Source organism: Saccopteryx leptura, chromosome 2, assembly GCF_036850995.1.
Source record: "Saccopteryx leptura isolate mSacLep1 chromosome 2, mSacLep1_pri_phased_curated, whole genome shotgun sequence".
NCBI lineage: Eukaryota > Metazoa > Chordata > Mammalia > Chiroptera > Emballonuridae > Saccopteryx > Saccopteryx leptura.
Window position 1 is genome coordinate 230,560,794 of NC_089504.1, and position 24,166 is coordinate 230,584,959.

General features: G+C 42.6%; 1 protein-coding gene across 4 annotated transcripts in view; it reads left to right on the forward strand.

Annotated features, from left to right (window-relative positions):
- EIF4ENIF1 (eukaryotic translation initiation factor 4E nuclear import factor 1) overlaps positions 1–24,166 on the forward strand; it is a 55,112-nt gene that overhangs the window by 20,671 nt on the left and 10,275 nt on the right. For 3 of the 4 annotated variants that reach the window (XM_066370446.1, XM_066370444.1, XM_066370447.1), the window contains exons 7-14: positions 6,261–6,436; positions 15,233–15,368; positions 15,576–15,755; positions 17,240–17,472; positions 20,895–20,966; positions 21,412–21,595; positions 22,795–22,874; positions 23,201–23,343. In XM_066370446.1, the coding sequence (XP_066226543.1) occupies positions 6,261–6,436; positions 15,233–15,368; positions 15,576–15,755; positions 17,240–17,472; positions 20,895–20,966; positions 21,412–21,595; positions 22,795–22,874; positions 23,201–23,343 (1,204 nt within the window). The remainder of the gene's footprint in view (positions 1–6,260; positions 6,437–15,232; positions 15,369–15,575; positions 15,756–17,239; positions 17,473–20,894; positions 20,967–21,411; positions 21,596–22,794; positions 22,875–23,200; positions 23,344–24,166) is intronic. The other variant, XM_066370445.1, reaches the window with a different exon arrangement.

The following is a 24,166-nucleotide window of genomic DNA, read 5'->3' on the forward strand; positions in this document are numbered from 1 at the left end:
AAAACAGAAATGAGCTAATGGAATTTATTCAGAAGAAAGAAAAGGGAGAAAGCACTTTTTTTTTTTGCCCAATCTTTAAAATACAGTGGAAATTAGGCCCTGGCCGGTTGGCTCAGCGGTAGAGCGTCGGCCTAGCGTGCGGAGGACCCGGGTTTGATTCCCGGCCAGGGCACACAGGAGAAGCGCCCATTTGCTTCTCCACCCCTCCGCCGCGCCTTCCTCTCTGTCTCTCTCTTCCCCTCCCGCAGCCAAGGCTCCACTGGAGCAAAGATGGCCCGGGCACTGGGGATGGCTCTGTGGCCTCTGCCCCAGGCGCTAGAGTGGCTCTGGTCACAACATGGCGACGCCCAGGATGGGCAGAGCATCGCCCCATGGTGGGCGTGCTGGGTGGATCCCGGTCGGGCGCATGCGGGAGTCTGTCTGACTGTCTCTCCCTGTTTCCAGCTTCAGAAAAATGCAAAAAAAAAAAAAAAAAAAAAAAAATACAGTGGAAATTACCATTATCTTATACTATTACATTTTCTTCCTTAGCGTGATGCAGGAAATTGATGGGTACATTAGGAGATTTGGCTATTAAATTGCCTCTGAGATATTCCTTTCTCTTATTTTCAATTAAAGCAGCACCAGCAAGTATAGTCTTTTTTCCTAATGATAAAGATCAGGCTTCTGGTCAGAAAAGCACATTTTCCTTGCTGAGATGAACTTTGAATTTCAACCATTCTTGTATCAACAAGTAGAGGAGCTGAAAGGAACAAGATATATCTAGTGTCACCTCCTTACCTTACATGCAAAAAGAGACCAGCTTGGAAAGAGGGGATAACACCCAAGACCCTGTCACATTAGATTCAAGTAGAATCCAGTGGTCCTGGCTCACTCACTCCATCAATTAATTGCAAAAGGTCTCTAGGCTGTCCTAGCTACTGTATTTAAGATAAACTAGCACCCTGTAGTTTTTTTTTCTTTTGTTTTTTTTTTTTACAGGGACACAGAGTCAGAGAGAGGGATTGATAGGGACAAACAAGAACGGAGAGAGATGAGAACTTTTTTCTTGTGACACCTTAGTTGTTCATTGATTGCTTTCTCGTATGTGCCTTGACCGTGGGCCTTCAGCAGACCGAGTAACTCCTTGCTCAAGCCAGCAACCTTGAGTCCAAGCTGGTGAGCTTTTTTTGCTCAACCCAGATGAGCCCGCGCTCAAGTTGGCGACCTCATGGTCTCGAACCTGGGTCCTCTGCATCCCAGTCCGACGCTCTATCCACTGCGCCACCGCCTGGTCAGGCTAGATAGATAGATTTTAAAGAGGAGAGAGAGAGCACCCTGTAGTTTCATCTTGGCTGCAAGGATGAAAGAACGGGCCTGACCAGGTGGTGGCACAGTGGATAGAGCGTCGGACGGGGATGTCGAGGACCCAGGTTCGAGACCCCGAGGTCGCCAGCTTGAGCATGGGTTCATCTAGTTTGAGCAAAAGCTCACCAGCTTGGACCCAAGGTCACTGGCTCGAGCAAGGGGTTACTCAGTCTGCTGAAGGCCCGCAGTCAAGGCACATATGAGAAAGCAATCAATGAACAACTAAGGTGTCGCAATGCACAACGAAAAACTAATGATTGATTGGCCCTGGCCTGTTGGCTCAGCGGTAGAATGTCGGCCTGGCGTGCAGGGGACCCGGGTTCGATTCCTGGCCAGGGCACATAGGAGAGGCGCCCATTTGCTTCTCCACCCCCCCCCCTTCCTCTCTGTCTCTCTCTTCCCCTCCCACAGCCGAGGCTCCATTGGAGCAAAGATGGCCCGGGCGCTGGGGATGGCTCCTTGACCTCTGCCCCAGGTGCTAGAGTGGCTCTGGTTGCCGCAGAGCGACGCCCCGGAGGGGCAGAGCATCGCCCCTGGTGGGCGTGCCGGGTGGATCCCGGTCGGGCGCATGCGGGAGTCTGTCTGACTGTCTCTCCCCGTTTCCAGCTTCAGAAAAATACAAAAAAAAACCCTAATGATTGATGCTTCTCATCTCTCTGTTCCTGTCTCTCTGTCCCTGTCTATCCCTCTCTCTGACTTCTCTCTCTGTCTCTGAAAAAAAAAAGAATGAAAGAAGGGGTAAGAGATGACTGCCTTTTAATCTGTTTTTCTGTCTGTATTCCAGCTTTCCACTGAGCTGGCATAACAGTTCTCTGCAGACACATACTCTGCAGGCTGGGAGGCTGGGAGTATAGCAGTTAAGACAAATATGTCCCTTGCCTGTATGACTGTAAAACAGATATGTATTGAGCACCCACTGTATACAGGGTTCAGTGCTAAGTGACGTATATATGGTAATGAATGAGACAATTTGAATATGTCTGACACTTATAACCAGAAATAAAAGTTACATAGAAGGGGGAAGTTTTTAAAACTTTCCATTGATAGAAAAGAAAATTTTAATTTGCATTCTCTCTAATGAAAGTATGTATATGCCCATTCTGAAATATGATAAAACTTGTTCTTAGTTATCTTTCCTGGGTCACTGGCTTTTGAATCTGTCCTAATAAAGTGGCCAGCTGTGTTTGTCTGCGAGTGCATATTCCTACCCTTACCACTGTCAGGTATCAGGCACAGTTTGCTCTCCAGAGACCTTAAAGCTGCTTAAAGCTGCAGAGAGCTTAAAGTTGCATGTGGGGCACTCTTGCTATTTGCAGAAGCCATTCTTTTTTTTTTTTTTTTTTTTTTGTATTTTTCTGAAGCTGGAAACGGGGAGAGACAGACTCCCGCATGCACCTGACCGGAATCCACCCGGCACGCCCACCAGGGGGCGACGCTCTGCCCACCAGGGGGCGATGCTCTGCCCCTCCGGGGCCTCGCTCTGTTGCGACCAGAGCCACTCTAGCGCCTGGGGCAGAGACCAAGGAGCCATCCCCAGCTCCTGGGCCATCTTTGCTCCAATGGAGCCTCGCTGCGGGAGGGGAAGAGAGAGACAGAGAGGAAGGAGAGGGGGAGGGGTGGAGAAGCAGATGGGCGCTTCTCCTGTGTGCCCTGGCCGGGAATCGAACCCGGGACTTCTGCACGCCAGGCCGACGCTCTACCACTGAGGCAACCAGCCAGGGCCTGCAGAAGCCATTCTAATGTTAAGAAGTGTCTCCATCTCAACACAAAATTAAAGCGAATAAGAGACCCTGGCTGTAGTGGCATAGTGGATAAAGTGTCGACCTGGAACACTGAAGTCGCTAGTTCGAAACCCTGGGCTTGCCTGGTCCAGGCACATATGAGAAGCAACTGTGAGTTGATGCTTCCCCCTTTTTCCCCCCTGCACCCTGCCGCTCTCTCTTTCTCTTCTCTCTACAATCAATAAATAAAATCTTTCAAAATAAATAAGAGTAGGAGAGGTATTAAAGTTTCTTTTGTAAACGTATGAGCCATTCATAGACTCTCTCCTGGCTCCTATCCTTAAGTTTAGACACACAACTGTAGCAAAATGTATGTTGCTTGTCAGTCCTGAAGTGGACAGGCAGGTTCTGGTGGACAAATTGGGTCAGGAAGAAGCATTGCTCTAGTGGAAAGGACACAAAGTTGGCATTTGTTAGGCTATTGAATTGTTTACTTTTTCTAGCCCTCAGTTTCTTTGTAAAGTAAGGATAATACCTCCACCAAAGCAGTCATTTTAGTTTAAATGTCAGTCTTCAAGAAATACCATTTGTCGGCCCTGACCGGTTGGCTCAGTGGTAGAGCGTCGGCCTAGCATGTGGGGGTTGCAGGTTCGATTCCTGGCCAGGGCACACAGGAGAAGCGCCCATCTGCTTCTCCACCCCTCCCCCTCTCCTTCCTCTCTGTCTCTCTCTTGCCCTCCCGCAGCCAAGGCTCCATTGGAGCAAAGATGGCCCGGGCGCTGGGGATGGCTCCTTGGCCACTGCCCCAGGCACTAGAGTGGCTCTGGTTGCAACAGAGCGACGCCCCGGAGGGGCAGAGCATCACCCCCTGGTGGGCAGAGCGTCGCCCCCGGGTGGGCATGCCGGGTGGATCCTGGTTGGGCGCATGCAGGAGTCTGTCTGACTCTCTCTCCCTGTTTCCAACTCCAGAAAAATACAAAAAAAAAAAAAATAGCATTTGTCTCTGGTGGTTGGCAGTAAACGTGCTCACCACTGGGGAGACCGCCCATTACCTTGTCTGTGGCACACAGAGGACCTCTTACTGCTTGCCTTAGGCCCTCAGAAGGCTCAAGGTTCGTAGGTGGCAGGCACCTCTGTGCTGTGGAAGAGCATTGGTGGATGTCCTAGGGTAGAAGCTTCTGCCACTTGCTAGTATTGAGACCTTGGGTAAGCAAGCCACTTAACCTTTCAGTTGTTATAGTCCTCTGCTTTACTCTCAGAAGCATTATTGGAATGACAGTACAGATGATAGCATCTCTTTCTTGGTCTATAATATCCTGGCTGATTAATCTCAAGACTGTGGTGATTGTTAGGGACTCTTAAGAAGGAATGGGTCTAGGCTTTGTAACTTTTATTTCTAGGAGGACTTCCTGTCTGTTAGATCTTGAAACTAAAAGCAGCTCTTAAATAGGTGCTTTTGCAGAGTGGGGCTTTGGGAATTCTGTTCTTCAAATTAAAAAGTTGAAGGTCTTGTATTTCTCAGTATACTTATTTAAAGAGGAAAAAAGATTTATTTTTTTTTAAATCCTGAAGGTTTTGCTTTTTGCCCATACTGTGGCTAAACCTAAGGTGTTTGATTCCTTAAACATTCGTTTTGGTAGCTTCACTTAGACCTAACCTTTCCATCCTAACATCCAAACATTACTGAGTTTTAAATGTGCCAGGTGCTACAGAGTCAGATCAGAGTAAAGCTGATTACAGAAAGTTACCTTCCCCTCAGAGAGCTCAGCCTCACCAGATAGTTACTATAATACAATGTGATAAGTACTTTGAAAAATAACACAATGAGTATAGAGAAGGCAGTGATCAATTTTGGGGGGGTAAGATAAAAATGGGTAGGCCAGGCAGGCTTCCCAGAAGGGGTAACATTTGAGCTTTGCTTTGAAGGAGGAACTACAACCAAACTGTAGGCAAGTGAAAATGCCTACATGCTAGGTTTCACATAAATATCTTTAGGTTACTGAACCCTAACTAAAAGTGGTGGTACAAATGCATGTGTAAAGACAGAGCCAAATTAATTGGTTCTGTTTTTAAGCAGTAAAAGACTTGGAAAGACTCTTGCTTTAAAAAAAAAAGTGCTGGCAAGTGGCTCAGTTGATAGAGCATTATCCCATAGCGACGAGGTTGCCAGCTCGATCCCAAGGGCTCCAGGTCAACCCCGAGAGCACTAGATTGAGCCTGGTTAGGGCTCGATCCTGAGGGTACTGGCTTAACTCCAAGGTCGCCAGTTTGAGGCTCGGTCAGGGCACATACTAGAAGCAATCAGTGGGTGCACAACTAAGTGGAACAAGTTGATGCTTCTCTTTCTCCTGCTCCCTCCTTCTCCCTCCCACTCCCTTTATATAGCTATCTCTCTCTCTCTCATCCTCATCCATTCACTCTCTCTGCCCCCTTCCTCTCTCTTAAAAAAAACTGCATTCAGAAAATAATTCACTACACCAGCAGTTTTCAGCCTTTTTCTTGGCACACATACAATAATTAATAAAATTCTGCAGCACACCAAAAAATATATTTTTTGCCAATCTGACAGAAAAATAGGTATAATTTTGATTGATAAGAGTAATTACCTACCTACCCTATTTTACTCCAAAGTGACTTTTTAAAATATCAGGTGCCTATACTTATATATAAGGATTTCTGTTACCAAGAATTAATCAGTCAGACACAACCTTATTATGCAACATGACCAAGAAGATGCAACTCTATTATATGACCTATATATTTACAGTTCAAGACAGGGCACTCAAACTGTACAGCTATTGTATTAGCTGTTATAAATTTTTTTTTAAACATTCTAAAAGGAAAGAGGTCAGTGTCTTGGTATGTTTTAAAAATTCTTGTGACACACTGCAGTATGCTCTGGAAAATTTGAAGAATGGGCAGAGGTAGGGCCCTAATCCTCTCTCATCAGGATGGTGTTCTGGCTTGTTATTAAGGCTTTTGCTTTGGCTAGCTAGCTCAGTTGGCTTTTTTTCTCACCTAGCTCCAGTAAAAAGAGAACTGTTTTACTATTGCAAATGCTGTACCAGCACAAGAAGTCTGCTTTTAATGTTATCTGTGGCTCTTCTGCATGTGTGGTGATGACAGAGAGCAAAGAATAGGTCTGTAGCAGTTGACTTGCTTAGACTGTTTTTGTTCTGGTTTTGTTTTCAGGCATAGTCGAATGCAATGGTGGAGTGGCCGAAGAGGATGAGGTGGAGGTCATCCTCGCACAGGAGCCTGCTGCTGATCAGGAAGTGCCAAGAGATGCCATCTTGCCTGAGCAGTCTCCAGGAGAATTTGACTTTAATGAGTTCTTTAACCTTGATAAGGTGCCATGCTTGGCCTCGGTGAGTGTAGCAGTATACTTATAAAATGGATGGAGCAACTATATGTTTAAATTTGGCTTGAGTCTTGAAAATACGTCTCTTTAAAGTATTCTTTTGCTAGATACTTTGAGGTGTTTTTGCTTTTATTAATTTTTTTTTCCTGTCTTATTTTTTAAGTGAGGGGGGGAGATAGACAGATTCCTGAATGCACCCTGATCAGCATCCACCCGGTAACTCCTGTCTGGGCCTATGCTCAAATCACCTGAGCTATCCTCAGTGCCTGAGGCTGACATTTGGACCAACTGAGCTATCCTCAGTGCCCGGGGCTGATGCTCAAACCAGTTGAGCCACTGGCTGTGAGAGAGGAAGAGAAAGAGAAAAGGGGGAGAGGGGTTGGGAAGAGAAGCAGAGGGTTGCTTCTCATGTGTGCCCTAACCATGGATTGAACCCAGGACATCTGCATGCCAGGCTGGTGCTCTATCCACTGAGCAGACCAGCCAGTGCCCTTATTCTTCACTTTTTTCTTCTTTCCAAGTGAGAGGATGAGAAATAGACTCCCGCATGTGCCCCGACTGGGGCTAATGTTCTGCCCATTTTAGAGCATGATGGCTCTCCATAGAGCCATCCTCAGTGCTCAGGGCCCATGCACTCGAACCAATTGAGCCATGGCTTTGGGAGGGGAAGAGAGAGACAGAGAGAGAGGGAGGGAGGAGGGAGTGGGGGAGGGGTGGAGAAGCAGATGGGTTGCTTCTCCTGTGTGCCCCAAACAGGAATCAAACCCAGGACATTCACACACCAGGCCGATGCTCTACCACTGAGCCAACTGGCCAGGTCTTAATTTTTAAGAATAAACTTTTATTTATTTATTTATTTATTTTTTGTATTTTTCTGAAGCTGGAAACGGGGAGAGACAGTCAGACAGACTCCCGCATGCGCCCAACCGGGATCCACCCGGCACGCCCACCAGGGGCGATGCTCTGTCCCTGGGGGGGGGGGGTCGCTCCGCCGCGACCAGAGCCACTCCAGCGCCTGGGGCAGAGGCCAAGGAGCTATCCCCAGCGCCCGGGCCATCTTTGCTCCAATGGAGCCTCAGCTGTGGGAGGGGAAGAGAGAGACAGAGAGGAAGGAGTGGGGGAGGGGTGGAGAAGCAAATGGGCGCCTCTCCTATGTGCCCTGGCCGGGAATCGAACCCGGGTCCCCCGCACACCAGGCCGATGCTCTACCACTGAGCCAACTGGCCAGGTCTTAATTTTTAAGAATAAACTTTTAATTTTTTAATTCAGATAACTCCTTTGAGTCTTTGTTGGCTTTGTTTTGAGAGGCTTAGTGGAAATGACTAAGAATTCTACACTTGTTAACTCTTTTTCCAGGCTGATAGCATTGAGCTAAGAATCATCTGCTTTTTTTTTTTTATTCATTTTAGAGAGGAGAGGGAGAGACAGAGAGAGAGAGAGAGAGAGAGAGAGAGAAGGGGGGGAGGAGCTGGAAGCATCAAACTCCCATATGTGCCTTGACCAGGCAAGCCCAGGGTTTCGAACTGGGGCGACCTCAGCATTTCCAGGTCGATGCTTTATCCACTGTGCCACCGCAGGTCAGGCAGAATCATCTGCTTTTATCTCTAAGTAGGTCAGTGTTTGTTATAAAGACTTACTGCTGAAGTTGAATTTTATAACTGGTGATTAATATCACGCTGATCTGCATTCCTTGGGTATGGATGGCTGGTTAGGTGGTGGTTCTGAAAACCTTTAGTGAAAAGGAACATGGGATACAATCAATGTTGCTGTTAAACTATTGAGTCTAGTCTTTCTTGACTTTTAAAGTAGAAACAATAAGACATCCCAAATCTTTACTTGCTACCTGCCCTTGCTCCTATCCCCTTCAGCTATTTAGGGATGAGTATAGCCTCGAATTTTTGGAGAAAACATAACTGTGGCCTACATAAACAGAAATTAGGTTTTCTGTGGTTGTTAAAAAATGCCTAGAACTCTGATGAAATAGAATTTAAAAATCATATAACCAAAAGCATCTGTACATTCAAGATGTCCCATTTGCAACACCAAATACAGCAAGTAAGTTTGTTTTGCTTTTAAATTTTATTCTTTTTTAAAATTTTATTGAATTTATTGGGGAGACATTGGTTAATAAAATTATACAAGTTTCAGATGCACAACTCAACAATACATTATCTGTATATTGCATTATGTGTTCACCACCTCAAGTCAATATAGTAAGTTTAACCAGTCCTTCAGAATTGGTGCTTCATACAATTTAATTTAAATGACTGTACTGTTTAATTATAACTACTCTTTGTTTGATTAGTAGGTGAGCAGACAAAACTGGGCACAACATAGCAGCCAACATGGGCTTATCTCCTTTGGCATTTGTCCGCCCCACTCTAATCCCTGAACCCCAAAGATGGCCACCCAGAATAGGTGAGCAGATACTACATAGCCTTTTAAGTTTAGGGCTACAGATGAGTTCGTTCTAGGTCAGCACAACTTTTTTTTTTTTAATTGCTTGCTTGATTTTAGAGAGAAGAAGTTTGAGAGAGGAAGTGGGAGAGAGAGACAGAAACATCGATCTATTTCTGTACGTATGTGCCCTGACCTGGGATCTAACCAGCAACCTTTACATATCAGGACAACACTAACCAACTGAGCTATTCAGCCAGGGCTAGGTCAGTACTTCTTAAATTCTCTATGGTTTTATTTCCAATTCATTGGAAATACTTTAGTAAGAAAATACAAATGTCACAGCAATGACAAACTACTATAAAATTTCCTAAGCGTTTATGAACTTATATCTATGTGGACTAACATGGACCAAGACCAAGTTGTAGCAGCAGTTTGTTTGTTTTTTTTAAAGATTTTATTTATTGTTTTTTTTAGAGAGAGGAGAGAGAGAAAGGGGTGGAGGAGGCGCAGGAAGCTTCAACTAGTATAGTAGCTTCTCATATGTGCCTTGACTGGGCAAGCCCATGGCTTCGAACCAGCAACCTCAGCATTCCAGGTCAATACTTTATCCACTGTGCCAACCACAGGTCAGGTGCAGCAATTTTAACTGTTTCCTAACCAGATACCTTACTATCTAGGCAACAGTCCTTTGGCTCACTATAGCAGAAGGGTTGCATCCAGATGTGAGCTTAATTTCTTGATGTAAAGCTAAATTAAATGGTCCTCTCAAATTCTTAGCTTTTGAGGGAACAGTAATTTTTTATTTTACATTAGTTGTGTTTAAGTGACTTTTTTTTTTTTTGCATTCTCTTAGATTGAAAATCTTACTCTTTTTTTTTTTTTTTTTTTAAACACAGAGTCAGAGAGAGGGATAGATAGGGACAGACAGACAGGAACAGAGAGAGACGAGAAGCATCAATCATCAGTTTTTCGTTGCCACACCTTAGTTGTTCATTGATTTCTTTCTCATGTGCCTTGACCATGGGCCTTCAGCAAACCGAGTAACCCCTTGCTCAAGCCAGTGACCTTGGGTCCAAGCTGGTGAGCTTTGCTCAAACCAGATGAGCCTGCACTCAAGCTGGTGACATCGAGGTCTCCAACCTGGTCCTCTGCATCCCAGTCCGATGCTCTATCCACTGCACCACCGCCTGGTCAGGCCATGAAAATCTTATTGTAAAAAGTTTTCATAGCAAAAGGTCAAGATTTAGAGGCCTATACTTGGCTCTAAATGTGAGCATCTATAAAACTTAACCTTTGTACACAGGGATAGGGAGAATTCAAAATTAAACTTAGTAACAGGTAACACATAGTGCTGACTATTTCAGGCTTTACATACAATAAGTCATTTAATCCTCACAAAACCATTATAAATTAGCTTACTACTGTTGTCATTTTATAGGTGAGTAAACAGGCACAGATAAGTTTAGGTATTTTGCCCAAAGTCACACTAATAAGTAGAGGAAACTGAATTCTAGCTTATACAGTTTCAGCTAATAGCCTTTGCTCTTGATTTCCACAATTATACTGCCTCTAAATCATAAAAGGGAGGAATAGGAACTCAGCATCATCTTATCTTTGGCCCTCAACCTCAACCAAGACTTGGCTAATACTGAGCAGTAGGTACTCCATGCTTTTTGTGGAAGTACTGCTCATTAACATATATATATACTAGTATAACAGATTCATTTAAAAGCAAAACTGGGCCTGACCAGGCAGTGGTGCAGTGGATAGAGCGTCAGACTGGGACACAGGAGGACCCAGGTTTGAAACCCCAAGGTCGCCAGCTTGAGATTGGGCTCATCTGGCTTCAGCCCAAGGTTACTAGCTTGAGCAAGGGGTCACTTGGTGTGTTGTAGTCTCCCAGTCAAGGCACATGAGAAAGCAACCAATGAACAACTAAGGTGCCACAACGAAGAATTGATGCTTCTCCTCTCTTTCCCTTCCTGTTTGTCTGTCCCTTTCTCTGTCTCTCACTCTCTGTCATAAAAAATAAATAAATATTTAAAATGTAAATAACCTTAAAAAGAAAAGGCAAAACTGGTATCAATAAAAACTAATGCTCTGATTCTGCTCTATAACCAGTAGGACTATGATACAGTGTTCAGAAAATGACCATTTGGAAAACATAAGAAATGCTACATTGGAATGAATAGCATTTAACAAATGTTATATAAAGTGTCTGAAATAGTACCTGGGATATAATAAGCTCCACAGATGTTGAGTATTGATAGCTATAAACAGAATTATATTTATATTTGCTGGCATTATAATACATTATAAGTTGAGAGCCACAAACACAAACTGAAAATTTGGACCACATGCAAATAATTTCAGTTAAATAATTAAAAGTAAGTTTATTTTAGATATGCACTCTTACTACAGTACCTAACACATAATACTAGGTGCTGAAGTATATTGAATGAAGAAAAAAGGAAATCCAAACAAAAATCCTAAACTGCTTAGAGTGATGAACAGGAACATGACAGAAAACTCTTGATGGTATGGTTAAAAGTATGCTTAGAGGAAAATGTATTATAGCTTTAAATGCATTTATTAGAATCTCCAAAAAATCAAGCTACAATGATACAAATACATAAATTTGGAAATTTCCATAAAAGTGGAAAGTAAGGAAAATCAGTAAAACCTAAGAATTGTCAAAGAGCAAAAATATTTCATAATATGTTTGATGATCAAAATATGAATCTCAGGATATGATTTGTCTCAATGACCTTTGTTTGAGAAACCGGACTAATAGGTTACCTTAAAAATGCTATTAAAAATCTAGTCTAGGCTCTGCCTAGTTAGCTCAATCTGAGCATTGTCCAGAAATGCCAAGGTTGCAGGTTTGATTCCTAATTAGGGTACATATGGGAACCAGCCAGTGAATGCATAGCTAAGTGGAACAACAAATTAATGCTTCTCTCCCCCCCCCCCCACCTTCCTCTCTCTGTCTCTCTAAAATCAATCAATCAATAAAAAATATATATATATTCACACACATATATATTTTTAAAACCTAGTATAGAAAGAGCAGCAGAAACATCAGAATACAATTCACAGGCTTCACTTCACGACCATCTGATGACTGATAAAACTGTAGCAGTGGATCTTGATCAAGAAGTCAGAGTTATGGGTCCAGGTCTCCATTTCCTGTGCCAGGGAGCTGCAGGGGAGATACTACTGTTACAGCATCCCAGCTTGCTTTGTGGTGAAAATGACTTGACTAGATAACTCTTAACAATTCTTTTCAGGTTTAAAATGCTTTAGTTTCTTAAAATCAGAATTTCCAGTAAATTTGTATAAAAGTAACTTTGTTCCTTCTTTTTATGTTTTAGCCATAATAAAACAGCTTCTCTAAGCAAAACAAAGTAGGTAGCTAATCAAAATATGGAAATGACTATCTCAGAACTTACAGTCATATCTTTAGAAAATGTCTAGGTACTTTATATATTCAAGTCCTTGACTTTTTTGTGTTCCTTCTGTGTATATTCTGGCTTTTTTCCTATACTGTATGATCAGAAGAAATACATAGATTAAAATGGAAAGCTATTTTTGCTGTTTGTAAAATTTCAACTCATAACATTAAAATACTTTTTATGCTGTAGCTTTTAGTTATTTTTAATTTTTTTACAGAAATGGAGTCAGAGAGAGGGACAGATAGTGACAGACAGGAAGGGAGAGAGATGAAAAGCATCAGGTCTTTGTTGCAGCACCATAGTTGTCCATCACTTGCTTTTTCATATGCACCTTGACCAGAGGGCTACGCAGAGTGAGAGACCCCTTGCTCAAGCAAGCGACCTTGGGCTTCAAGCCAGTGACCTATGGGGTCATGTCTATGATCCTGTGCTCAAGCTGGTGAGCCCGTGCTCAAGCTGGATGAGCCCACAATCAACCCAGCAACCTCAGGGTTTCGAACCTGGGTCCTCCACATCCCCGTCTGCTGCTCTATCCACTGTGCTACCTCCTGGTCAGGCATAGCTACTTTTAAAATAATTTCAATTTGCCTGACCGGGCGGTAGCACAGTGGATAAAGCATCGGACTGGATGCGGAGGACCCAAGTTCGAGACCCCGAGGTCACCAGCTTGAGTGTGGGCTCATCTGGTTTGAGCAAAGCTCACCAGCTTGGACCCAAGGTCGCTGGCTTGAGCAAGGGGTTACTCAGTCTGCTTCAGCCCCACAGTCAAGGCACATATGAGAAAGCAATCAGTGAACAACTAAGGTGCCACAATGAAAAACTGATGATTGATGCTTCTCATCTCCCTCGGTTCCTGTCTGTCCCTATCTATCCCTCTCTCTGACTCTTTCTGTCACTGTAAAAAAAATAATAATTTCAATTTATCACTAAGGTGATTACATCTTGGGTACAATTCCTAATTTTTCACAGGGCCACATCATTTATAATGTTTCTTTTATACTTTATTGCAAATGCACTTAAAATTTAGTGTTATTTAAGGTATGTGAGTCTATAAATGGAATGAGATTGAAACTATCTGAATAATATCTCAGAAAATAGAAGTACCATATATAAAATCCTACTGGGATCCATCTGGCAAGCCCACTAGAGGGCGCTGCTCTGCCCATCTGGGGCCATTGCTTCATTGCTCAGCAACTGAGCCATTTTTCTAGCACCTGAGGTGGAGGCCAAGGAGCCATCCTCACGCCTTAGACCAGCTTGCTTGAACCAATCACGCCATGACTGTGGGAAAAGAAGAGAAAGAGAGGAAGGGGAAGGGGTAGAGAAGCAGATGGTCACTTCTCCTATGCCCCCTAATAGGAATCAAACCTGTGACATCCACACACTGGGCTGATGCTCTACCACTGAGCCAACTGGCCAGGGAAATTTATGTCTTAATTTAAAATCACTTTTCTTGTATGAAAGAAATATTTTGTGGCTTAGTTTGGATATGTGTTAAGAGAGATTTCTTAATAAAAGAATAAATCTCACCTTCCACTGCTGAACTTTAGAAACTGTTGAGTTTCAGACTTCAGATAAAATAGTCACTCACTCTGTCATCCATGTACCAGTTTGGGGGAAAATGTATTTTCTGTTTATTATTGGTATAGGAGTAAAAGTTTATGACTTATTTTCAAGGATGTGCCTCACTTTTGGATTGATATTTGCTTTATCTTGTCTATTCTAAATATCAATAAGAATACTGCATAAGGATCAATTTAGATATTTAACTGAATTTATGATAAGGTAAAAGAAAAACTCATTTTTTGAAAGTTTAAATCTAGTTTTTTGTGTTTTTTTTGGTATTTTTCCGAAGTGAGAAGTGGTGGGGAGGCAGGCAGACTCCCGCATGCGACTGACGGGATCCACCTGGCATGCCCGCCAGAGGATGATGCTCAGCCCCTCTGGGGCATTGCTCCACTGCAATCTGAGCCATTCCAGCGCGTGAGGCAGAGGCCATGGAGCCATTTTCAGCGCCTGGGCCAACTTTGCTCCAGTGGAGTCTTGGCTGTAGGACGGGAAGAGAGAGTTAGAAAGGAGGGGAGGAAGGGTGGAGAAGCAGACAGGCGCTTCTCCTGTGTGCTCGGCCGGGAATTGAACCCAGGACTTCCACACGCCGGGCCGACGCTCTACCACTGAGCAAACTGGCCAGGGCCTAAATCTAGTTTTTAAGAAGGATCGGTAATAGAAATTACTATTATGAAATAGTGTTGAAGAAATTGTGATCGTAGCATATCATTTAGTTGGCCTTATTATTAAGCCAAAACCATCAAAGTCGGATTTAAAACACCTGAAAACTCCCCATTAAGTTCAGACAGATATTAGAGACCAGTTAAAAGTTCATCTCTCGTTTTCTGATACTTTCTAAACTTTGATTTGGAATTAGGATCTTTTGAGCTCTACATTTTAGCTTTCAGATTCTGAAATTATCGGCATTGAATTTCATGATGTTTATTATAACCATGAGAATGTTTGAAGCAAAGATTTTCTTTTCATCAGCTCTCCATACTGATGTTTAGTTGAAGGCCACTCATCAGCTTGGTAATAGAATGCTTTGCTCCTGGTGCTGATTTTGCTTTTGAAACTATGTCCTCTGAGAACATTCAGTACTTCATGGATTTTCTAATGACGCAAAGGATAGAAAACCAAAACGCTTTTTGTAGCACAGAGGTTTTGCTTTATATGCTTAGAAAGTACAGGGTTGGTTACGCCCAAGTTTGGATTACTCAGAAATGACCCAGGAAGGGAAGAAAAATGAAAGATGTTCAAAATTCTAAGTTCTGAGGGGATTTATCTTCAAGTCAGTGGCTTCAAAGAAAGTTTCAAAGTAAGTGACCCTTAAAACTTGAACCTACTTGTCTGTTTCACCTAGAAACTATTATCTTGGCTCCTTTTGTCTTTACCTTTAGATGATAGAAGATGTTTTGGGAGAAGGGTCAGTCTCTGCCAGTCGGTTTAGTAGGTGGTTTTCTAACCCGAGCCAATCAGGAAGCAGATCCAGCAGTCTTGGGTCAACACCACATGAAGAACTGGAGAGACTTGCAGGTAAAATGGCTTCAGATTCTGGTCTTGGACATAAAACTTGAGCTTTCTCTGACATTGTCTTCATTAGTCAGGGTTCCATTAGGGTTAAATAGTCTCTGGATATTGAAAGAAAAGCCTTTAATTAGTGTCCTTTTAATACTATTGAAAGTATGTTTCTGTGCTTTATTGGAATAAATTAACTGTGATTATATTTACCTGCAATATTAGGTCTGGAGCAAGCTATCCTCTCTCCTGGACAGAACTCAGGGAATTATTTTGCTCCTATCCCATTGGAAGACCATGCTGAAAATAAAGTGGATATTTTAGAAATGCTACAGAAAGCCAAAGTGGATTTAAAACCTCTTCTTTCCAGCCTTTCTGCAAATAAAGAGAAACTTAAAGAGAGCTGTAAGTGTTTATTAGATTCTGCTTTAGGTATCTGAAAAAGCTTGAATGCTTAGTCTTAAGGCAGTAATGCTAACATACTGCTATTTCATCAAATGTCAAATATATAGTAAATTCTGTTTAATATTCAAAAAAACTTGTTATCAAACAATACCACCTCTTTGAGAACCTGGTGGTCAGTGGATCCTGGCCTTTTTTTTTTTTTTTTTTTTTTTTTTTGGTATTTTTCTGAAGTTGGAAACGGGGAGGCAGTCAGACAGACTCCCACATGCACCCGACCAGGATCCACCCAGCATGCCCAACAGGGGGTGATGCTTTGCCAATCTGGGGCGTCGCTCTGTTGGAACCAGGGCCATTCTAGCACCTGAGGCAGAGGCCACAGAGCCACCCTCAGCACCCGAGCCAACTTTGCTCCAATGGAGCCTTGGCTGCGGGAGGGGAAGAGAGACAGAGAGGAAGGAGAGAGGGAGAGGTGGAGAAGCAGATGGGTGCTTCTCCTGTGTGCTCTGGCCGGGAATTGAACCCAGGACTCCTGCACGCCAGGCTGACACTCTACACTAAGCCAACCGGCCAGGGCAGTCCTGGGCTTTTTAATACCTTTTTCACCAAGTCCTCCGACTTCCCTGGAGCCAACTTAGAACACTAGTGAATGTTGTCCTCTTGAACGTAATTTAGCAGCTCCTCATATCGTGCCCCAATCTGCCATGTTCTTGCTTAGGTGATAAGACTTCAAAGTAAAACCTTATTGATATATAACCATAGTACTTGTGGCTGTCTTGCTGATGTTGGGCTATTTGGGATTCCTATCCCTGGCAGCAACAAGACTCCAGAAGACTCATTATAGAGGTCTACCTGCAGGATGCGCAGCAGGATCTTACCAACTTTTAAGCACTTCATGGTTGTAATCCCCGTTTCTAGGACTAAAGCATTTTAGGGTTAGTTTACACCAGTGGTAGTCAACCTGGTCCTACCGCCCACTAGTGGGCATTCCATCTTTCATGGTGGGCGGTAGCAGAGCAGCCAAAGTATAAATTAAAAAATAGATTTAACTATGGTAAGTTGTTTTATAAAGATTTATTCTGCCAAACTTTGGAAAATCCAACATAAAGTACTTGGTAAGTAATTATTATTATATGCTTTAACTTGCTGTAACTCTGCTTTATAAATTTTATAAAGTAAAGTTACTTCCCTACTTTATAAATCACCATTACTGTGGAACCGGTGGGTGGTTAGAAAGTTTTACTACTAACAGATACAAAAGTGGGTGGTAGGTATAAAACGGTTGACTACCCCTGGTTTACACCATATCTTAATAGGTATGGAATTATGGCCTGGTTTCCACTGAGCAACAATGATTTTAAAAGTGTATTCGGTCTACTTTTGGTGTCAGCCTTTTTTATTTTCACCTTAACCATAATGGTAGCTATAGAGAATTCCTACCACATATTCCTTTACATGGCTTAACCTAGACTTTCTAAACCTTTCAGCGCATTCAGGGGTTGTGCTTTCAGTGGAAGAGGTAGAAGCAGGACTTAAGGGTTTGAAGGTGGACCAACAACTGAAGAATTCAACTCCCTTCATGGCAGAACACTTAGAGGAGACCCTGAGTGCTGTAACCAGCAATCGACAGCTCAAAAAAGATGGAGATATGACTGCATTCAACAAGCTTGTGAGCACCATGAAGGCAAGTGGGACTTTGCCTTCTCAGCCCAAAGTCAACGTAAGTATTTTGCACAAACCCCAGCCTTTTTTCCTTTTCCCTCTTTCTGTTCCACTTCCCACAATAAATGGATTTTAAAAAAGGTATTCTGAGTAAGTTGGAAATTCTTTAGTAGTCATTTGGTCCTTGATACTTTTGTGCGTCCTTTAATTATCGCGATGCTATTTGTTACTAGACAAAGCAGATTTGTGGTTGATCTATATGTATTGTGGATAACAGTATGAAGATTTGAAATATTCAGAGATATAACTTTCTTAAGTCACTGTTGGGAAAAAAAAAAGGAAAAATTTTGTTTTTGGATGAGCTCCAAAGTTTTGTTTATTTAGCTTATTGGTAAAATAACTGTATTTTTATACTCAGATCTTTCTTATCAGTCCATTATACCTAGGATTACCTTTCTTGATTAAGCAGTTGGCAGTTACACGGATCATTTGTAAAGTAGCATGGGTTTTTCAAGACAATTGTATTCTGTTAATTTAGTAATAGGAAAAGCTATGATTCCAAACTTGTAAAACACCTTTAGGCATAATATTGGGTTACAAAATGACTGCATATCAGTAAATGCAGGTGTGTCTTTGTTATAACACATTAGAGCAGGGGTCGGGAACCTATGGCTCCCGAGCCAGATGTGGCTCTTTTGATGGCTGCATCTGGCTCGCAGACAAATCTTTTTTTTTTCTTCTTTTTTTTTTTTACAGAGTCAGGGATAGACAGGGACAGACAGACAGGAACGGAGAGATAAGAATCATCAATCATTAGTTTTAGTTGCGCATTGCGACCCTTAGTTGTTCATTGATTGCTTTCTTATATGTGCCTTGACCATGGGCCTTCAGCAGACCAAGTAACTCCTTGCTCGAGCCAGCAACCTTGGGTCCAAGCTGGTGAGCTTTTGCTCAAACCAGATGAGCCCGTGCTCAAGCTTGCGACCTCAGGTCTCGAAGCTGGGTCCTCCGTATCCCAGTCCGACGCTCTATCCACTGCGCCACCGCCTGGTCAGGCAACAAATCTTGAATAAAAAATATGTTAAAAATATAAAACATTCTCATGTATTATAATCCATTCATTTCTTACTGCTCATGTTCATGGTTGCAGGTGGCTGGAGCCAATCACAGCTGTCCTCCAGGATAACACCAAATTTTTATTGGATAATGCATAACGTACACGGGTCATTGTATGGCTCTCACAGAATTACAGTTTAAAATATGTGGCGTTCGTGGCTGTCTCAGCCAAAAAGGTTCCCGACCCCTGCATTAGAGGGTGGTTTTCAGCCATGGCCTATGTGTCAGTATTGCTATCCTTTGATGATACCAAGTGATAAAGGAAGCAGGGTAAATGTGAGTAATAAAAACAGACTTATTCCATTTACTAAGTTACAGAAAATTTACCACTTGTTTTCTCCTTACACCTTGTCTGGGAACTACAAATGAGCTGTGGCAGCATAGTTAATTTGATTCACTGTGCCTTATGGAAAAGAACTGATTCTGGTGTTTCTTACAGGAACAGCAGCTAGCAACTGAGATTCCAACAGAGGTGCCATGGTTCCTGGCCTTTCTGTCAGGACTATCCACCTCTGAAAAGTGGCATCTCAAGTAGATAGATTTATGCCTGTGTATCTGACTACACCATGCTACTTTAGGGGAATGTTTCTTGTAAATTGCTTTAGTTTTTTTCTATACAAAGAATTACTAGGTACAAATTATTTCAAACAAGGACCACATCAAAAGATTGCAAACTATTCTGTTCTCCTTTCTTGTTACCTTTGCGTCTTGCTGACTGGGTCATATCTTGTAAGTACTTTCTTTTAGTGTGAGTAAAGAAATGGGAGCCAGAAATTTCAACAGTTAATCTGATGCTTTTGACCACGTTTGTTTCAGATATGGATATGATTCTGGAGTTTGGTAGTAACACAGTTGACCTTGAGTTGTGAGGGTAACTATTACAGTGTTTGTGTTTTAGTGCTCTGAAATATATCTGATTTCAGCTGAGGGAATGAGCCTTGAACACCTATGTAAAGGGATGGATGATATTCAAATTGCTAGGCAAAGAGTAACACAAACTCTGCATAACCTAGAAAAGAAAGCAACAAGAAAAGTAATATAATAAGCACACACCAGGCATTATCTCCAAAATCTGTTTGATTTGCATGTTATTGAGTCATCATCTATATCTAAAATCGTCTTTAATTACTCTGGCCGTGTGTGTTATGTATATGATTTCTGATTTGCCTACATCTGTTTAGGTTCAATCACGTCTTATCACGCAAATAGGACGTTGTTTTAATCTCACCTCCGTTTCAAATTGGATTGTAGACCCCGTCCTCCTAAATACAGTAAACCATGTAGTATAAAGTTGCCTATTTGTTTTTTGTTAGAATTAAATGACTCTTGAGGCTGTCTCTTATTAAAAGCATCTGCAGGCCTGACCTGTGGTGGCACAGTGGATAAAGCATCGACCTGGAAATGCTGAGGTCGCCGGTTCGAAACCCTGGGCTTGCCTGGTCAAGGCACATACCGGAGTTTATGCTTCCTGCTCCTCCCCCTCTTCTCTCTCTCTGTCTCTCCTCTCTCTCTCTCTCTCTGTCTCTCCCTCTCCTCTCTAAAAAAATGATTAAATAAATAAATAAAATCATCTGCAGTCAGTCCCAATTCCAAAACCAACAATAAAACATTTGGATATATTTGGACTGTTTGCCATGCCTGAGGACACTGCTGTAGACCTTAGTATCTCCTCCACCTAGTGGAATAGAAACTACTAGAGAAAGCACTTGGCATAAGGATGTGCTGAAGTGCAGTAGGTAATGTAAGTTGAACACAAAACGTAACTTCTGCTACCTTAAAAGAACAAAAAATGGAGGATTTGAATTTCACCCTATAAATGAAAACCATTATTTATAAAATAACTGGCTTATAAAAAAGTAAATTTTCTGAAATATGAAACTGAAAGATAACAATTCTGGCGAAACCTGCATTTCGTTTACTAGATTTTTAGTATCACCTGTGGTTTATTAATCTTGTTAAAGTATAGCAAAGGTTGCCTTGAAAACTAAAATCTATAAATTATCAAAATTTTCTGCATGTGGCTTCTTGCTAAATAAGTGCTCCCCTATTTCACCATTTTTTCCTTCTTTTGGTTATAGTGTTAGAAACAGTGAAATGGACTAGGATTACCACAGGGAGGAAAAGATCTTGTCTGAGGGTCTCTCAGTGGACTCTGTATGTACATGTCAAGATTCTGTTCCCAGATCTTCGGGACCTATATGATTAGAGATTGGAACAGGTTGATTTAAGTTAGTTTCTTGTGACTTTGACATCGTTCTGCTGTTACGCGTTGACTCACTGAAGAATTTTTAATACTTTCTTGTGGTCCCAAATTAATCTTTAAGTGTATAAGGTTAAAACCAGTGTTCCTTTGACTTTTTTTAGCGAAACCTTGAAAGCCATTTGATGTCCCCTGCTGAGATTCCAGGCCAGCCTGTCCCTAAGAACATCCTGCAGGTATTTCACAATCTTATACCAAGGCCTTGGAGTCCTGAGCAGTAATCCTCTGAACTGGTTTTTTGTAGTCGTCCAACTTTGGGCATTAGAGAATGATCCATGTTGCCTCACAGTTGAGGATATGTCACTGCCTGTGTCACTATTTCAGTTTGGGGTGGGAAGATGGCTAAAAATGGTCATAAAGTAAGCTCTTCATTTCCAGTTTGAAGATTTGCAATTTCTTTGGAAATTTAAAGTGTCTAACCTATACATACATATAGCCCTAACTTATAGTAGTGTTACTGAACATTCAAAGATGTTCCAAGTGCATGTACATGTGCCAAGTCCGTCAGTGGAGCATGAGGCTGATTCATCATGATTTCTGAAAGTTAATCCCTAACCCATAGCATCTGAAGACGAGGAAGAACTAGGTTTGTTCACAAGGATTTGACTTTTTTGCCTTTAGGAACTTCTGGGTCCACCAGTTCAGAGACCTGCTTCTTCAAATCTTCTGAGTGGCCTTATGGGGAGCTTGGAGCCTACAACATCTTTACTGGGCCAAAGAGCACCCTCCCCTCCCTTGTCACAGGTGTTTCAAACACGAGCAGCCTCAGCAGACTACCTTCGTCCTAGAATACCATCGCCAATTGGTAAATACTTTTGTGTAGCAGTCTATCCCTCCAACCCTGTCATGCCACGCACATTTTCCCCCATCCCCAACTCCCAGGACAAGGGTTATACTTGTCCCTAGAACTGGCAAAGTCTTTTAATGAGCATCCTTGAAGACTTTTAAAATAAATGTGTGGATTTATTATACTTTTTTAAAATTTATTATACATTTTTTTCCAGGGGTGGGGATTCAAATGTTGAACACAGTCTAATTTCTAGCTGCCCTCTAGATCTCTTCATGTTATAGTTTTTTTTCTCTTGAGATGATTTAAATTGGATCCCACTCTTGAGTCTTCTATCTTATTTTGGGAATACAATCCAGAAAAGTTCATTTGACTTCCCAAGGGTTTCTTAGAGAGGCAGGAAGGGAGAAAGAGGGAGGGAGGAAAGAGTGAGAAGCGTCAACTCATAGTTGCCTCACGTTAGTTGTTCATTGATTGCTTCTCATACATGCCTTGACTGGAGGGCTTAAGCAGAGCTAGTGACCATGCTCAAACCAGCAACCTCGGGGTTTTGAATGAGGGACCTTGGCATTCCAGGTTGATGCTGTATCCATTCTGCCACCACTGGTCAGATCCTAGGTTATTTTCTTGTCAATACTGTATCATAGTGGCTCTTTACCAACCTAGTGAAGTTGGTACACAATCAGCTGTGAGGTCTTGTGGCTAATTCAGAATATGAATGGAAGAATGCTTCTTAGCAAAGTATTGTGCAAAATCTCATGGTGCTCCTACCCCCTTGGACTATTTAGTAGGCTGCGAGCTACTCTAGCCCCTCCCAAGTCATATCTTGAGAGGAAGGTTTTTTGGGAGTTTTTTGTAACCTTCCCTCCACAATTAAGGAGATAGAATGAATAGAGTATGATCCTCAGCACTGGTGTCTGCTTTGGTATCAGCTGGCTTAGTGATATGGGCCAAACACGGCTAGAATAGCTCTTCTCTCACAGATACAGGTCATAGCTGGCAGCTTAGTGGGGAAGATGCATACAGCAGCAATTCTGGTCGGTAAGTGCTGAGGTCCATATAACTCACTGTGGGGGCACACAAGAAAAAGGACATCAGCCTGGGAAGTCAATACTTCCCAAAAGAAATGGTGTTCAGGAACAGCATGCATTGGCGATAATGCCTCTGATGGACATGTGTTATCTTGACATTCACTGATACTAAAACTTTTCCAACAGGTTTCACACCAGGACCACAGCAGCTACTTGGGGATCCATTCCAAGGCATGCGCAAGCCCGTGAGCCCTGTCACGGCCCAGGTCCGGCTGAGCTTTCTCAAATGCAAGCTATCGCTTGCTTTTCACCTTTATTGTTGTTTGTGGGATGGAGAATTATATTACTACAGTTCTTGGAAGTGGCTTTGAACTATAATTCAAGCTCAACTATAATTCAAGTGAAGGCTAGAAAATTGGTAAACAAAGTCATATTTAAATAGTTCAAGTCCTCTTGTACAGTGGATAGCACAACTTAGGTTGCAGCATCTAATTTCTCTTAGCTGCTGCTTAAAGAGAGTTAAGAGAGACCTTTGTATAAAGTTCATTGACTGTTTCCATTCTTCTGATCCTCCTCTGCCACTTCTCTTCAGCAGATGAGCCAGCTAGAATTGCAACAGGCAGCTTTAGAAGGGCTTGCCTTGCCACATGACCTTGCAGTACAGGCAGCAAACTTCTATCAGCCTGGTTTTGGCAAACCCCAGGGGGACAGAACTAGAGATGGATTCAGAAACAGGTAAGTTGCTAATCCTATCCTTGTAGAAATTTGAATGTTAATTTTTCTCAGATTAGCAGTGTATTTCTGTGGTAAACACTGATATGTTGTACAACATGTGAAAATTCCATCTTCAGATGTTCAGTAAATGAAATGATTGAATTCTAACACGCGTAGGCTTTTTATCCTGTATAATTTCACTTATATTCTTGATATAAAGAATGTAGCTGGCATCGCTCCTTATTTGCAATTATGTTTATGAGATGATGAAAAGTAAAACTTTACCTAGATTACTCCCCCATAGATTCCTTGTCAAGTTACCAAAGTGTCCCTTGATGTAAATTTGTTGATCAAGAATCTGTTAGTCTTGCCCTGGCCGGTTGGCTCAGTAGTAGAGTGTCGGCCTGGCGTGCAGGAGTCCCGGGTTCGATTCCCGGCCAGGGCACACAGGAGAAGTGCTCATCTGCTTCTCCACCCCTCCCCCTCTCCTTCCTCTCTGTCTCTCTCTTCCCCTCCCACAGCCAAGGCTCCATTGGAGCAAAGTTGGCCCGGGCGCTGAAGATGGCTCTGTGGCCTCTGCCTCAGGCGCTAGAATGGCTCTGGTTGCAACAGAGCGACCCCCCAGATGATGGATCCCGGTCGGGCGCATGCGGGAGTCTGACTGCCTCCCCATTTCCAATCTCAGAAAAATACAAAAAAAATAAAACAACAACAAAAGAATCTGTTAGTCTTGCCTGACCAGGCTGTGGCACAGTGGCTAGAGCATTGGCCTGGGATGCTGAGGACCCAGGTTCGAAACCCTGAGGTCTCTGGCTTAAGCCGTGGGCTCGCCAGCTTGAACACG